At 44.1% G+C, this 17812-nt stretch overlaps 1 protein-coding gene across 2 annotated transcripts in view; it reads right to left on the reverse strand.

Moving 5' to 3' along the window:
• Positions 1-870: 870 nt before the first annotated feature.
• ARFIP1 (ADP ribosylation factor interacting protein 1) overlaps positions 871-17812 on the reverse strand; it is a 96917-nt gene continuing 79975 nt past the window's right edge. For both annotated transcript variants that reach the window (XM_049769626.1, XM_049769627.1), the window contains one exon: positions 871-2690. In XM_049769626.1, the coding sequence (XP_049625583.1) occupies positions 2535-2690 (156 nt within the window). In that variant the 3' untranslated portion in view covers positions 871-2534. The remainder of the gene's footprint in view (positions 2691-17812) is intronic.

Raw genomic sequence — 17812 nt, forward strand, 5'->3', positions numbered from 1 at the left:
CGAAATGTCCTTTTATCCATATTGATTTTATTGTTTGGTTTTGGATCACATACGGGTGTCAGGACTTTGTACTCAAGAGATCCCTCCTGGGGCTTGCTGGGGATTGAACCCAGGTTGGTGGCATGCCAGGTTTTACTGTGGTCTTGGTCCCCCGAAACTGGCCTTAATAGTATTCTAAACATCTACACCTGCAGATGTAGACTTGAAATCTTCCTGAAAGCCAATTGATAACACATGATTAAGTTTTAAAAAGTGTCTATACTCACAGGGGTTCATTTTCACTTCTAAGAAGCTAATCCAAGGGACTCACCAAGAAAAAGTATGAAGATGAATGCCTTCATTTAAGGGGTATTCAAAGAAGAGTCTCTGTAATAAAGAAATGGTTACTCAAACAAGCAATTTCAGGGGAGTTAAGCTATCTCATGTCCTAAGTGCTAACTGGCTTAACAAGTTACTTACTTTATCTTCATTTCTGGAAAATGATCTTTCAATATTTTCAATAATAGATATGAGTTACTTTCCAATAAAGTAAATATCCCTGGCTACATGTTAATTGACATTTTCTTTTGTACCAATTATTTTTTGTTGGGAAAACTCATCAGTCCACAGAGGATCCAAGTCCTTAGTGACAGTTGTCATGATGTGTGGTGAGAATGGACATGGTCTGCTCCCAAGAGAGGTTGCAAAGGAGGGAGAGGTGTGACTTACTGAGGGAAAACCACTGTAGGTGAGTGACAGGTGCACCGTCTTTGGTGTCTGTTCTTAAAGTTCAAGAATGACAACAAGCCTTTGGTCTTTGATACTCCCAAGTGGTTGTTTCTTATTTTAAATCATGAAAAGCCAGAGACACGAGATGCTGCAGCAAACACTTTTTAATAAGAATACAAATTCACACCAGGCACTGTCTGGGCTGTAACTGGACTATCACGAGTAGTAATTCTGCTGGAAGAATAAAGTAAGGCTCTCTCGGAGTACAAATATACAGGAGGGAATGATTTAAAATAGGTTTCTGATTTACAATCACATTACATTGTATTAAGCACTAGAAATAGGCAGATGGATTAAAAAGCCAGTTAAGAGGCATTTGAACATATACAACAAATCTTACTGTCCACAAAATTCATGTAAAAACAATCATTTTAAGCACATCATTTCAACACAAAAGAAACAAAACAGCAATAGCTCTCAAAATGTTAACTTATGTCTGTGACAACAATCAAGAGAACCTACAGTGAAAGGGGAGCTCGTGACTGGGAACCACAGATAGACGGACCAGACCACGAGGCATAAAAGCCACAGAGCAGAGTGACTAAAAACTGTCCAGCTTGGCCTGTCCCCTCCATGGCTCCACCATGTTCCCCCAGAACCTTTTCACTCCCAAGTGAAGCAATTCCTCCGTTTTTCCATTCCACACAAGGAATGAAGAAAAACCCAATAGCAAAGGGCAAAAGTTGATTTTACCACAAACCTTAAATATGGTTTAAGGAACACAAAGAAGCCCAACATTTATACACAGTGCTCCTTACCAAGAAAGGAACAGACACGTCCCATATTATCTGCAAAGAGCATCTTTATGGATTATGTACACTGGTTGAGTGAGAATTACTGTATCTGAGAAGGCACATTATCTGTGATTTAAGGCTTAATCGGCATTGTTATTTATGGAAGTTCATGAAGGCCATCTAAGAATTCACTTCTATTCAAATGGAATCTAGCCCCAAACTAGTGTTCTAAATAAACCTTTCTACATCAAAAACCACAGGGGATTTCTATTCCCCAGTCCATCTGTCTGAAAACCAAACCAAACCCCAAAAAGGAAAAAATAAAGCTTGGAAGTAAGTTCATTAGGAATCAAAAGAAACTGCGGACTGTTGGCAGTGAGTGATACAAACTCTTGGGCGCAAAGGTCTCACAAAAGTGACAGTGTGATCTGCACATATCATATGGAAAAATAAATGGATAAACAAAATGACATCGGAGCAGGATTAAATCGGTTAATTCGTTTGGCCGACTGCTTAACAGGAACATCATACAATTCTCAGTGGCAAAATAGCTTCTTTGTTTAAGATGATACATGAAAATGATTCTTTCAAAGATGTTTAATATATTCCTATATAAAAGATCTGATGTTGATACAAATCATATAAACCTCCCCCCTTGGAAAAGGTACAACTGGCCCTTACTTCCAGGACCCCAAATCTTGAATGTTTATCTTGTCAGTACAAACGGACATATTCAATGGTTTCAGACGACAGCAAGAGCTACCAACCCTCATGGTACAAAAGGATTCCTTCACAGGGAAAAAAATCACTGTGTTTGGATCATAGAAATTATGTTCACAATTAAAGCCTCCCACTGTCCCCACAAATGGAAACAGTTCAATTGGTAAAGTATGAAAAAGGGGAAAAAATTAAAGCTCTTTGTGCAAGAATCATTATGGTGGTTCTCACCCTGACCCCCCCAAATCTGCTTCACTCTCATTAGGCTTGTTGGGGAACAGAACATGGGGACAGCCTGCTCCTCCTGGTGCGGCACTACTGTTCCTCGAGCCATGAGGGGGTCTCGACGCCGGGGCTTTTCAACTTGATGTGGAACTGTTTGAGTGTCTGCTCCAGCTGCTTCTGGTTACCAGCGAAGTAGGCGGCAATGGCGTTGTGGAAAAGGACGAGTTGGTTGTGCAACACTTTCACCTGTGGGGGAGGCAGAGCAACAGGCAGGTTAGTTCCAGGCAGGGTCAGACATGACCAAGTGAGCCCTACACACCAACTGGCCACTGGCATCACCTTGAAGGCCTTGTTTGTTTTCACAGAAGCCATTTGCTTCCCATTGCAAAACACGTGTTCAGGAGAAAAGAGAACATACACGATGACTATGCTGTACATGCTACGTCCAAGTGTGGGCACTGTTGGCACAGCCTTCGGTGAAGCCAAGTGGGAAGAACTTTCTCAGACTTTACAGCTCCGAAGGCTCAAGTTCATGGCGGGCAGTGCGTTGGGCTATTACTTCCCCTCAACTGCTTTAAATGATACTTAGAGCACATTCTAGCTGAGTAACACAACCTAAAAGAATCTTTCTTAGCAAAATCAGCCAAGCATCACAAAGATTTCTGAATAAGACATTTTCCGAGGGCTTATTCAGAGATGCAAAAAGCCACAAGGTATAAAATAGTCTCTGGTTAATTCACCCCAAGTAATGAGCTTTGGGGGAAAACAGGGGTCAGGGTTCCTGCTCTGCCTGCAAGGGGAGTCAATGCCCCTTTGTACACAGACAAGCAGTGGTGCTGTGGGTAGACCTGGAGGTCTGAGCAGAGCTACACTGACCAGTCCAGCACTCAGCCATGTGGCCCCACCAGTACTGTAGAAAATGCTCTCTAGGTTCCTGGAAGCACAGCTTGGGAGGTTTCCCCTAACTCTTGAGCTTTATTTTAATTTTGGGGGGCCACACCCAAGGAATCTCAGGGACCATGGTGTTAGGCATCAAACCCTGTGACCTAGCACTGGGAACCATCTACCAGACCTGACTTTTAATGATGTGAAATAAATTACAATGTTAAAAAAAAAAAAATCAAATTTTGGGCCGGAGAGATAGCATGGACATAAGGCGTTTGCCTTTCATGCAGAAGGTCATCAGTTCGAATCCCGGTGTCCCATATGGTCCCCCGTGCCTGCCAGGAGCAATTTCTGAGCATGGAGCCAGGAGTAACCCCTGAGCGCTGTCGGGTGTGACCCAAAAACCACACACACACACACAAAATCAAATTTGGGGCCGAGAGATAGCACAGTGGCCTTGCAAGCAGCCAACCCACGACTGACCATGGTTTGAATCCTGGTATCCCATATGGTCCTGCCAGAGGTGATATTCTTGAGCTCAGAGTCAGGGGTAACCCTGGAATGTTGCCAGGTATGATCCAAAAACCAAAAACCAAAACAAAACAAAACACGGAGTCGGAGAGATAGCATGGAGGTAGTGTGTTTGCCTTGCATGCAGAAGGAATGTAGTTCAAATCCCGGCATCCCATATGGTCTCCCAAGCCTGCCAGGTGCAATTTCTGAGCGTAGAGCCAGGAATAACCCTGAGTGCTGCTGGATGTGACCCAACCCCCCCCCCAAATCAAATTTAAAGTTTTATATATATGATCTGACATCAGTATTTACTATATTATAAACAAACACATTTTCAGCCATTATTTCTTCATCTATAAAGAAATAAAACAATTTTTTATTGTTTTTTTTTTTTTTTTTTTTTTTTTTTTTTTTTTGGGTTAACAATCCAGCAGTGTCAGGGTTTACTACACACTCTACTCTTAGGGGGCCACTCCTGAATGTAGACCATATAGGATATTGACTCTGAATCCAGGTTGGCTGCGAATAAGGCAAGTGCTATCTTTTGGCCCCATCTTTTGAGACATTCTCTAGGTGTTGGGACAATATTAAAAAATAAAAGAGGGTAGTCAGAGTGATAGCATAGCAGGTAGGGTGTTTGCCTTACACACTGCCGACCCGGGTTCGATCTTCAGCATCCCATATAGTGCTCTGAACCTACCAGGAGTAATTTCTGAGCACAGAGCCAGGAGTAACCCTTGAGTGCTGCCGGGTGTGGTTCTCCCAAAACAAAACAAACAAAAAAATGCAAGAAAACTGGACTGGACACACTTCTAGTAACTGATTTGAAACATTTTAGGTTTTTGTATTGAATTTTAGTCTTTCAATATTAATTCATAGGATTACTAAGTATCTCCCAGGAGCACACACAATCCTGGTGCTAGATCTAGTGACTTTCCCCAGTGGACAGGGAGTGGAAGGGGTGGAGAAAGAAGCAAAATGAGCACTGAGCCCGAAAGTGGATCTCTGTAGTGAATCTCCTGCCACCAGGCACTGCCTCTTCCCTGACAAATGGAAGAACCTAACCTTTCGGGAAGAGGGGAACATGTTTTGGAAGGCCAGACAGCAGGAAACAGTGGGAGTTGAAAAGGTCTGTGCAAATGAAGAGAAGCATATTGAACCCATCAACTCGACTCATCCCAGGCCTGACGCCTTTTCGAGTGAGTCTTGGGCTTCGGGGGGGTTGGGGAGGGGCATAGGGCACAGGAACACTATGTGCCCAGAGGATACCACACTGAGGTCATATTGTGAGGGCTGGAGTGAGTGGTGGACAAAGCAAATGCTCCAGCAAGATCTCACAAATTAACCTGGTGGTTCAGTTGTCCTGTAAGGTTTGCACTTCCCTGCTCTGTTCTGGGATCTGGTGTAGGGGTGTGGGGAGGAGGGGATAATTTCCAAGCAAGAGGAGCTCTCACTGCTTACCAAGAAGACAACCTTCAAGGAACAGGAGAAGCCTGGAAAAAGTAGGTGTCCCTGGACGGACCCTGGCACCCTCACCCTCCAAATCCACATCCCTGGGGTGTCTTCTTCAGGGAGTAAAGGAGCACGACATGTGGCCTTCATCTTGCTGTTCAAGCAAAAAATGGTCCCGAGGAATCCTCTCTGAAGCCTTTGTGGTTCCTTTGTGCAGTTACCGAGGAATTGGCTAACCTGCCCACCGGACTAAGTGCTGACAGAGAAAAGCTCTTCTTATTGAGGCTATCATCAGCGTCTGCTTACATTAGCAGTCTGGTTTGAGAATCAAATCTTTCCTGCAAGAAACTTGATGTGTTAAAACTAGAGTTAAGTGGCCCCAGGAGATAGTACAGAGGTTAAGGCACTTGTCTTGCATGTTTTGTAAAAGAAGACTGACAAGTTTCTACATAACCTTAGACAGGGAATAACTTTTTCAAGATACAGAATCATAAAAGAGGGGCAGCAGAAATAGTACAGTGGGTAGAACTTGTCTTGCACAGGGCCAACCTGCACCTCATGTAGTTTGAGTCCCTCCATTACCAGTGATCCTGAGCACAAAGTCAGGAGTAAGCCCTGTACAACATCAGGTGTGGCCCCAAACCAAACCAAAATTATGAAATAAAAGGGTCAGCGGGATAGCTTATGTGGGAGGGGTACATGCCTTGCATGCTTGTGGCCTGTAGCACATAGCCGGGAACGTTGGGCACTGCCACCCTAACAAAAGAGACCGGCATGTGACATATCTAATGTGACCCATTAGATATCCAAGAATTTCTACTCATCAAAAGATTGTGAAAAGATAAGCAATACGTTAGGGAAAAGGATAAGCATTATATGTAACTGACAAAAGCTAAGAATCCCACCAACCAACGTAACTGAAAAAGAGCAATAATGAATAATTGCCACAAAGGGGACAAACAGGAGGGACCCATGACATCAGAAAACAGAAAATACAAATGAAACAAGTCTGAGATGACACATACAAATTCAAAAACAAGAACTCTTGTATGCTGCTGATTAGCATGTATATTTATTTGCACAACTACTTCTGAAAACACTTTGGCATGAACTAGAGTAAAATGAAAGACGTACAAACTCCTGAAATAGCAATTTTACTTGTAAGAATGTCCCCTCTGGAGACTTGTCTGGGCTGTGTTCCATAAAACATGGGTTTATTTTATCAGCAACAATTAAAAGCAACCAACAGCCAAATTCATATGTAAAGAAGAAATGATCCTTTCTACCTCTTTGTGCACTGTGGAGAAAACTGAAGGGTAGCACCAAAGATGGACACAGACAGAAGGAGATTAGCTGTAGACCACCCACAGAAAGGTGCTAGTTAGAGGGTCCTGAAGGACAAAGTTTGGAACCAGCCTCATGGAGCAAAGACTGAGGCCATGAGGAAAAGCACCATAGAGACCCCCAAAACATCAGTAGTATTGCTGGGAACTGATGGGGATGGACTGGTGGCCCTGAGAAGCTAGCAGTGATTCAGGCCTCAGCACTGTTAATCATGGCCCCCTTATTTTAAAAACACTTTTGCTTCTTTTGGGGGGCCTAGGTGGTTGACACCTGATAGTGCTAAAGGCTGACTCCTGGCTTTGCACTCAGGAATCAGCCCTGGAGGAGGCCACATGGGTTCTTCAAGTCAGCTGCACATAAGGGAAGCACCTATCTGCTCTGGGTTCTTCTTCTGTCTCTTAACTCACTGGACAGTGGAAATGAGGCTGCCATTTTTGTTATCAATCTTTATATTGTACCTGCATGCCGAACATTCTTTTGAGTGTATTTATTATGGTTTTCTTAATTAAAAAAGGGTGAAGTTGGGGCCAGAGAGATAGCATGGAGGTAAGGCGTTTGCCTTTCATGCAGAAGGACAGTGGTTCGAATCCTGGCATCCCATATAGTCCCCCGAGCGCTGCCGGATGTGACCCAAAAAAACAAAACAAAAACAAAAACAAAAAAACAAAAAACAAAAAAAAAGGGCGAAGTTATGAAATATCAAGTCCACCAGTACAATTTTGGGGCCGGAGAGATAGCATGGAGGTAGGGTGTTTACCTTGCATGCAGAAGGACAGTGGTTCGAATCCTGGCATTCCATATGACCCCCTGAGCCTGCCAGGAGTGATTTCTGAGTGTAGAGCCAGGTATAACCCCTGAATGCTGCCAGGTATGACCCCAAAACAACAACAACAAAAAAACCTTTGATGTTATACTCTTCACAGCAAATAGGCATCCTTATTTTACATTCAGAGACATTCAAAAACATAGCAACAATGTCACAAGAGAATCCATTCTTTGGCTCAGTGCCAGGAAGGGTCTGTGATAAGTGAGTCATAACCACAGCCCTAGGGCTAGAATACAAACAGGTAAGGAAGGCAAACAGCTCGGCCCTCCAGAACGGGAGATGTGTGGATGGACCAGGGGCTCCCAATAAATTCTTTAGACTTAAGAGGTTCTCCAAGGTGACATTTTAAAAAAGATGAGCAAGAGAGCAAGGGAAGAATGAGGGTCAAGATCAACAGAGGAGGAACATTCTGGACACAGCCAGAACAAATGAGGAAGGCAGGCTACCTGGGTGTTTGGGAAAAGTTATGGAGGCGTGACTCAAACAATGTGTGGGGCTAAAACAGGTTAGGGTCACTACATGGTGAAGATGCTTAGAAGTCATTACAACAACTTTGATACTGTTCTGAAAAGCCATAGGGCAGTTCACAGCACATAAAAGACAATATTTTAATTTAATTGAATGTACATGTGAGGGCAGAAGCAAGGGGACTGGTCAGAATAGAGGATGAACTCAGGGAGAATAGGGTGGCCTGAAATAGGGTGATCCCAGAAGAAACAGGGGAAAGAGGTGGAGTTTTGAATGCAACACAAAGGGGAAGCCCACAGTTATTGTTTATATAACAAGTTATGGGTGCCGAGAGAAAAAGAACAGAATGCCAAGTCTTTAGCTTGAGCAGTCAAAATTAGAAAGCAGTCACAGATAAAGAAGACAAGTCTGGGGAAGGGCAGGTAAAAAGGAGCAGTGAAGGCGAACAGTTAAGAGCTCAAGCTAAGTTTGAAATGCCTGGACCACTCACTGACTCATAAACAAAGAGTTGGCAATTGTCTTTCTGAGACTGGACAGTTTGGGCTAGTATATAAATGATATTCAGGCCATTAAAGTCACCTCGGCAAGCAAGAAGGGACAGAAAAGAGGCAAGGATTCAAGCAATGAACAACAAACCTGGACCCTTACACCTTATAACACAGGTGGACCCTAACTCTGAATGAACTACAATCCCAGACACGGAGGTGAAAGCTATAAAATGGCTAGAAGTAAACAGAAGAGAAAGTGGAAATGATCTTGCTGCAGGGAAGTAGACACTGGTGGTGGGTGTGAGGTTGGAACATTGATGCATGAAACTCAATAAAGGAAAGTATTGTAATCAGTGACAAAAAGAAAACAAAAAATAGAGCTCAGGATCCATTCATGAACTGGATCTGCAGAGTTAGTCAGAAAGGAAGAGAGAAGAATACGAGGCCATTTTTAGCCAGTCCTGCAAACATACTCCCTGGACCTGAAGGAGCTGACAGCCCTGACAAGGAGAGAAGACAGCTTCTCTTGAACCCACTAAGGGTGTTATCTCCCCTGAGCCCTGAAATACAATCCACCGAAGTCACAGAGGGTACTTTATAGCAGAGTTCTTGTTTTCAAAACAAAAATGAGTCACTATCCATTTCCACAAACATTTTCGACAACTGATGTGAGATGCCTGTTAAGTTCATGCAGCAAAGCTCTTTGCTCTCCCTGGGAAGAGCTGGGGGATGTGCAAATGAAGTAGGAAATGTCAGCTTCCCTCTCTAATCTCAGAGCCCTATTTATCTGACACCGATTAGGGGTTTTCTGGTAAAAGCCTTACTTTGTGTAATATGTCTGCACAATCGGGTATACATTTAAGAATGACAAGCTGACTCTTTCCTAGCCAAACTATAACTACATAAGAAATAAAGGAAAAGAAAGAGATCATGAATCAAATCTCTAGATGAATATATTTTCTGAACTTGAGTGAAAAATGCAGAAAAAATTTTAATGTGATTCCTGAATTGGGGCCACACCTGGGACCAGGTTGTACCCAGAAAAAGAGCAAGGATTTCTGAATGCAAAGCTGCACTCCAGTCCTTTGCTCCATCTCCTTGGTCAAGTAGTTTCAATGATTCTTCAAAGTATGACTCTAATTTCTGGGTGGGTGATTTTCACAATTCCTGAGCCTTAGGAAGTCAATGTAGGCAATACCCCAGAGTGAACAGAGAGCTGACTTAGGGAGGGGAAGACCCCAGTATCCACAGCAAAGCTGACTCAGGAAGGGGGACAGGCTGGGCAGACTGGGGAAAAGGTCAAAACTCTTGATTCCTTTGGGAGAAGGGGCACACAGTCTAGTTGAGAGATGACTTTACCCCACTGCTTTATTCCCCCCCCCCCCAAAAAAAAAACATGGACAGAAAGATAGTACAGGGATAGAGCACTTGCCTTACCAGGGTTCAGTCCCTGTATCACATATGATCCCGAAACACTGCCAGAAGTGATTTTTAAGTCAGCCAGGTGTTTGATCCAATACCAATAAATAATAGAATTAAAAAAAATCCCCCAAAAAACAAAGAACCTAGTGGCAGGAAGTCCAGTAACTTGCTAGGAAGGAGAAGCCTGCACTGGCCCAGGGTCTGTCAACAATGGGGCTTTTTGGGGGGGAGGGGGCAAACCCATTGGTGCTCAGGGGTTAACTCTTGGCTCTGCTCAGAAATAGCTTCTGGCAGGCTTGGGGGACCATACAGGATGCCAGGTCCATCCTGGTTCGACCGTGAGCAAGGCACCACTGTGCTATCACTTCGGCTCCATCCAATGGGGCTTCATATTTTTTTTTCATGTGATTGCATTTTTTGTTTTGTTTTGTTTTGTTTTGTTTTTGTTTTTTGGACTATACCCGGTCACACTCAGAGGTTACTCCTGGCTATAGGGTCAGAAATCGCTCCTGGCTTTGGGGATCATACAAACCCAAGGTTCAGGTTTGTCCTGGGTCAGCCGCTTGTAAGGCAAATGACCGCTGTGCTATTGCTCTGGACCCCAAATAGGGCTTCTTAAACTTTTTCTACTCTCCATACTCCAGCCTGAGAAATTTTTATGTGATCCTGGGAATATTGACATATTAAATATTTACTGCTAGTAAATTGCAAATTTATTTAAAACTGTTTTTAAGGGTTATAGTTGTAGAGCTTAGTTTCTGAGCTACATGTTCATAAGGCAATACACATGGGAAACTTTAAAATAAAAAATTCAGAATAAACAAGATCACTTAAAGGAAAGACAGAACTACTGAAAAAATTCTGAAATCTCCTAATTTTACACACAATAATTGGGGGAGATGAAACAAAGAAAAGTACTTTCTAAAATTTAAAAATTTTAAAGATCCATATAATTTCTGAAAATTTCAGAGTAAGGGTAAAAATATCTAAATATCTAAAAAATATTAAGATATTTATGTATATACTAAGTTAAAAAGATGAAAGCAGGTAGACAAATTAAGGGTAAAAATACAGTGCAACAAAAAAGCAGGAAAAAATTTTTTTTTGATTTTTCGGGCCACACCTGTTTGATGCTCAGGGGTTACTCCTGGCTAAGCGCTCAGAAGTCGCCCCTGGCTTGGGGGGACCATATGGGATGCCGGGGGATCGAACCGTGGTCCTTCCTTGGCTAGCGCTTGCAAGGCAGACACCTTACCTCTAGCGCCACCTCGCCGGCCCAAAAGCAGGAATTTTTACACAAGCAAAGAAGACAGTGTGGTACCACTGTCCACTGTCTAAGCAGAAATATGATGAAGAAAATTTGGACAGATTTTCAAAACCTAACAGTAGAAACTGCAGCAACTCAGAAACACTAAAATCACTAACATCATTGTGTGCACATTGACAAAGAACTTTCAAGGACCAGCCAAACAATGATCAGTCCAAACAGAAGCAGAAACCTGGAGCAACAGCAGGCAGATGACCTACAATCACACACTAGACTTGTTAGGGAGCAGAGTAGATTCTAATACTACAGGCATCCAGGCAAGCGGGGTATCCTGAGAGAAACCTACAAGGAGAAACTGGAGAGCAGGACAGCTAGATAAAGCTAGTGGGTTACACTAAAAACTTGCTCCCATCTACACAGCAAGTATCAACAGACACTAAACACCATCTACAAAGTAACTGACTGAAAAGAAGATAAGCGTTATTTGCAGCTTCCAAATCACAAAAGGCCCTTTATTTTCACCAGATGAACTTGTTCCAAATCACATTAAGATTGTACACCTTCCTATTTAGAGACTCAAAGACACTTCCATTTTTTTTTTTTCAAAGAAACAACTTCTAGAGCGACAGCCTGCTTGCTCCACACCAGCTGATCCAGGCTCAGTTCTAGACAACACCTCTGGGCCCAGTTAGCAAGGCTCGGAATAATCTTTGTGAGCACAGCTAGGTATGGCCCCCAAACTAAAATGAACAATAACAACAACCAACAACAACAACAACAACAAAGCAATTTCTAGTTAACTTTCTAGCTTTAATACAATAATTAAGTTTTCCAAGGCAGTTATTGGCTCTCTCAGTATTTCTATAAAATAGGGGTTTAGAGAAGTACACCACATTAGCAGGATAAAAGCTTGGCCTAAATATGTGAAGAAAATCATTCTGGAAAAAATTCTTGACACATTATACTAGAAGTTGGGGAAGTCTACTTCATGTATGAATTCCTTTCTTTATCCTTGACTTGTCCTTCCTTCTCCTTAACTTTTTCCTTTTTTAGAGGACAGGTATAAATGGGCCACACTTGCTGGTGCTCAGGGCTGGGGTGTGTGTGTGTGTGTGTGTGTGTGTGTGTGTGTGTGTGTGTGTGTGTGTGTGTGTGTGTGTGTGTGTGTGTGTGTGTGTGTGTGTGTGTGTGTGTGTGTGTGTGTGTGTGTGTGTGTGTGTGTGTATGGCTCCTGGCAGTGCTCAGAGACCACGGGGGCACTGTCGAGGGTCCAAGCAGCATAACCCCTGACCCATCTCTGCCGGCCCTACCTTTGCCTGTTTCGAAAGGCCTGCATGTGCTTTATCTGTCCCTCACTGACGTTTTTCCAGTAAGGAAGAAACCGAGGAGTAGGAAAGGGCATCTACCTGGCAGTGCACCCTGGCCTGAGAGGACCAAGTTACCTAAAAAGAAGCACCTCCCGAGGGGTGGGTGTGGGTTTTGGGAGGGGATAAGAAAGGAAAGACAAACAAGAGCTGCCAGTGGAGGTGGGAGAAGAGATTTCATTCTCCTGACTCACTGGATAAGTTTCGACAAATCAACAAAGCACTGCAGGTTTAGGAAAACAAAAGCATCATAGCAGGGGAAAGGGCAGCTCTGTGCTAAATAGAAGATAAGGTGAAGCCCCAAGGCATCTCAGGGATCCTAGGCACTGTCTTGGAATTCTGGTCCCTGGTGGGGGAGCATTTCAGGGGTTAGGCTTGGTTCCCATGACCACCACATCTCTCTGGTTCCTCCAATCCCCATCCTGGCTTGGTCCTGGCCCCCCTTCCTTTCTTCTCTCCCCCGCGCTCCAGATCTGCCTGTCATGTGACTCTTCAAGGTTCTCTGCTCTCTAATTCTTCTCTTTTGGCTCTTTATTTGGAGCAAGTCCCATAAAATAATGGATATGTGCACACCTAGTGGAGACCTAAAGTAACGAGGAAGCATCTGAGCTCAGCCAGCTCAGAAGAGGTTAAGGAGCTGGTTAAGATGAATGAAGAGAAGGGCTAGAGAGGTGGCATAAAGGTAGGGTGTTTTCCTTGCATGCAGAAGGTCGGTGGTTCAAATCCTGGCATCCCATATGGTTCCCATAGTCTGCCAGGAGCAATTTTTGAGCATAGAGCCATGAGTAACCCCTGAGTGTTGCCAGGTGTGACCCAAAAACCAAAAAAAAAAAAAAAAAAAAAAAGATGAACGAAGAGGCAGAGCAATTTCAAAGGAGTTGGGAGACTGTCACGAAAGAAATATCTGACAGTCAGGGGCTGAGAGCCTGGGCTGCATTTTCACAGAATCTTGAGAGCTTTCCTTCCTTCCCTGCCACACTCTACAATCTCTCCTGCAGTTTTAGCACATCCTTGAGGTGAAAATTCAATTCTGGAGAGAGAGCACAATGGCAAGGCATTTGCCTTGCATGAAGAAGGATGATGGTTTGAATCCAGACATCCCATATGGTCCCGGAGCCCGCCAGGGGTGATTTCTGAGCATAGAGCCAGGAGTAATCCCTGAGCGCTGCCGGGTGTGACCCCAAAACCAAAAATAATTTGTTTTTTTCAATTCTCGTCTCTTCAGCTACTTTGGAAATCTTAGGAAACCAGATGAGAAACAAATCTCAGGTGTCTAATCTGATCTGGAGCGATGTCATCAGCAGAGCAGCAAAGGGGAGAGAGAGCGAACAATACGAGCAACTCATCTCTGAGTGACCTGAGCACGACCCACAGATGGGCTTGGATACCTGGCGGCCCTGTACGAAGTATCTGGGAAGGAGAGAAAGACTACAGTTTTCTAAAATTTGTATAAGATGTTGGTCCCAGGCACCTGTTTCTAGACCGTAGGAAAGCTTGTTCAAATGTGCCATGGCCACTGTTCTCTTAATAACCAACCCCACAAGCTGCAATGCCTACCCTGTTTTAGAACAGAACACTGAACAAAAGTTTATACAAATTAGGGGCTGGAGAAATAGTACAGCAGGAGGGCACTTGCCTTGCACATGGCGCACCCAGGTTCAATCCCTGGCACCACATATAGTCCCTACAGTCCCATTTGGAGTGATCACTGAGCACAGAAGCAGGAGTAAGCCCAAAGCATGGCTAGATGTGGCTCAACAAATTCACATATCATTTAAACTAATGATCCATAGTTTCTGAAGAATGTTCCAGTGACCTCTGCCTAGCAATGATCTTGTCATCTCAGGCCGCACTGCCACTTGGTCTCACAGGGACCCCAGGTAGGAACCCCAGGCACTTGTGCCCCTTCTTCCTTCCATTCTTCAGTCGTCTCTGTAGCCTGTCTTCAAGGCCCAGAACCATAGTACAATAGGGAGGGCACCTGCCTGGCACATGGCTTAACCAGGTTTGATTCCCAGGTTTAATACTTTGAGCCCTGCTAAGAATAACCCCTGGGCATAGAAACAGAAGAAAGCATGGGCACTGGTGACTATACCCCAGGCTGTTCCCTAATTTTGTGTTTACAAATGGCATGTTTTAGAATTTACTGCCATCACACTTCCTCTCTGGTGCCAGGGACCAAACCCAGGAGCCCTGTTTTGAAAAAAAAAGTATTTTTTTAAATTTAAGTACCATAATCTACAGTCATTCATAGTATCACTGCTTAAGGCACTCAGTGTTCCAACACCAATCCCATTTCCAGTGTGACCTTCCCTACCAATGTCCCCAGTTTCCCTCCTGAGCCACGCCTGCCCCCTTAGCAGGCACAAATTAACTTTATATTGCCTATTATGTGTTGAAGATTTGAAATGCAGAAATGAAGCTATAGAGGCCAGGATATCACAGATATAAGACTGAAAAGAAACCCCTGTTATCAAATGACTTTTCAAACTGAGAAAGCCAGGTGTGGGCAAGTTACTGTGAGTAGGCAGGTCCCACAGTAGGAAGGTGACAGACAGGCTGAGTCACCCTGTGAGAGGGACCCAGGAGGTGAGGAGGGATAGGGCAGAGTCACTCTTATTGTGCTGGCATCTCATGAGATTTTACACAAAAGCATGAATTAAAGTTGTCAGATATAACTGTGGGGAACTGGAAAAATAAAATTAAAAGGGAGCCATGCCACTACTCACCAAACTAAAGCAGACCATTATGGTTTGGTCATCTTCCTCCTGCATTTACAGCACATGCAGTCACAGAGCCTGTCTGGACCATAGGGTAAGCCCCAAGATCCCCCACATCAGTGGGAAGGGGTCTGAGTGCCTATGCCAGCACTGGAATAGACTAGATTCATCACAGCAGTGGCAGCTGGGAGTCAATTTTAGAAGAGAACCCAGAGAAAGCCCCACAGGAGAGGCCCTACTTGGAAAAATATTTAGCAGAGACTTGAAAGCCAAACCTCATCTTCCAAAAGGAGTCGATTCTGTCATTTTTGACCACAAGTGTTAGGAAACAAAAGCCCCATGGAACGTGACCAGAAGCATCAGGTTAAAGCCAGAAAAAGAGATATTGATGATATTGATGGGACCTGGCTTTCCATCCGAGAGTGGTTGGAGCCTGTGCCCCAAAACCTTCTCCATCCCCACAACTCCTTGCTGGTGACCTGGGAACAATGGTGACAGACTGTTTTTTTGTTTTGTTTTGTTTTGTTTTTGGGCCACACACAGCGGTGCTCAGGAGTTACTCCTGGCTATCTGCTCAAAAATAGCTCCTGGCAGGCACAGGGGACCATATGGGATGCCGGGATTCAAACCAACCACCTTAGGTCCTGGATCGGCTGCTTGCAAGGCAAACACTGCTGTGCTATCCTTTGCCCCCCAGACTGGGGTTTGAAGTAAGGGGCGTCCCGCCTTTTCCTGTCCATCAGTTGCAGCAAATCATAAATCACTGTCTGCACAACTATGGTTTGTATCATTTCCAGATCAAGTTCCAACCACAATATGTTCTCACTGCATGGTTTATAAAGAGAGATAATTTGTTTCATTTCTTCTTTTTATTTTTTTGGGGCCATATCCTGTGATGCTGGGGCTTACCCCTGGCTCAGCAGCATTGAGAGGTCACTCCTGGCAGGCAAAGGGGACCATATGTAGGGTTGGGGATTGAACACTTCCCAAGTTTAACCCCAAGCAAGCACCCCACCCATGTACTAACCATGTACTACTCATGTTCTGGCACTTAAACACTAATTAAAAAACCCTTTGGGGTCAGAGAAAGCCCAACAGGCTGAGAACGTGCTTTGCATGTGGGAGACCCAGGTTTGAGCACAGCTCAAGCAGCTCCGAAGCAGAGAGCTGGGAATAGCCTCAAGCACCACTAAGTATGACCCAAGAGACAAAAGGAACCAAAATAAACACACCTGCCACCTCCAACATTTTCCTTACTGCGCTCTATACCACCTGCAGGGTCTGGTCCATCCATAGCTCTGGACTTCTGTAAACTGGTCACATTCTCTGTGAATCAGTCACAGGGGCTCTGTTGCTTTCCCAGAACACACCAACTCCTCCCCCTGGGGCTCTTAGGATCCTTGGCCTCTCACTTTGGACTGTAATGCTTAGCAGACTCTCTTCAAGGAAGCCTGCCCTGACTACTCTTTTAGCTTAGAGGGACCACACCTAGGAAGGCATGGGGCTATGTGGTGCAGGGGTCAAACTCAAGGCCTCACACCTGCACAAGAGTGAGCCGTCCCCTCTCCTGACAGCTCTAAACTGACCACAAGCCTCTCTGAGAGCACTAGCCACAGCCAACATTTCAGAAATGTGCGAGGCTGTATGTGTGCTCATGCTTAAACACGTACAAGATGTTGGATGATCAAGGTTGTTTCCTTTAAAATTGGTTTTTACTTTTACTCATAGCTGTCAATAATATCCAAAACACTTCCTAGCAAACAGTATATACCTGGTAAGCTTTGCCAAGTATGAAAAAAAAAAAAAGACAGTCACAGCATGACATCATATGGAATCATATGGGTGTATGATGACAAACACCCAGGAATTATACCCGGAAATAAAGCTGTGTGGGTGACGGAAAGAGACACAGAACTGAAATGCAGGGAACCATCTGGCTCAGCTTCAAGGCTACCTGTGCTTCCCTTCACAGACCAGCAATGCACAAGCTTGCTGCTATGTTAGAACCAACTAGGGCTCCTTTACTGATGTTAATGTGACCCAGGTCATACTGTGGTACCTACAGTCACAGACCTAAAGATGTCAGTAAGTCACTGGCAGCAATACTTTCAGAGTTTGTTTAGGCCACACCCAGCAGTGCTCAGGGCTTACTTCCTAGTTCGGTGCTCAGGAGCCTTGTGAGGTACCAGAGATACTGGGGTGGGCAGCCTACAAGGCAGGTGCCTTAATCCCTGTACTGTCTCATCCTTTCTTGGTCATGACTACTAATACTTGACCATAAATAAGAAATTATGTTTGTTTCTCTTGACAATTCAATAATTCATCTATTTACACAACTTGTTAGGCAAGTTTTGTTTTGTTTTGTTTGGGGCCACACCCAGCTCTGTGCTCCATGAATTTTGTTGTGCAGATCAAACACAGACCTGCTGCTAGGGAGAGAACACAAACTTGGCTTGGCGCTCATCGCCTCTGGCCCTGGGTAATTATTAACAGCTTCCTTAAAATTTGGCAACGAACTTCCCTGTTTTATCCTTTGCTCTGAATGAGAATTTTCAATAAAGATTATCTCTACCTCCCAAGCTTCTCCAAATATTTACAGTGGATCTCACCAAAATGGAC

Source organism: Suncus etruscus, chromosome 3 (genome assembly GCF_024139225.1).
Source record: "Suncus etruscus isolate mSunEtr1 chromosome 3, mSunEtr1.pri.cur, whole genome shotgun sequence".
Classification (NCBI taxonomy): Eukaryota; Metazoa; Chordata; class Mammalia; order Eulipotyphla; family Soricidae; genus Suncus; species Suncus etruscus.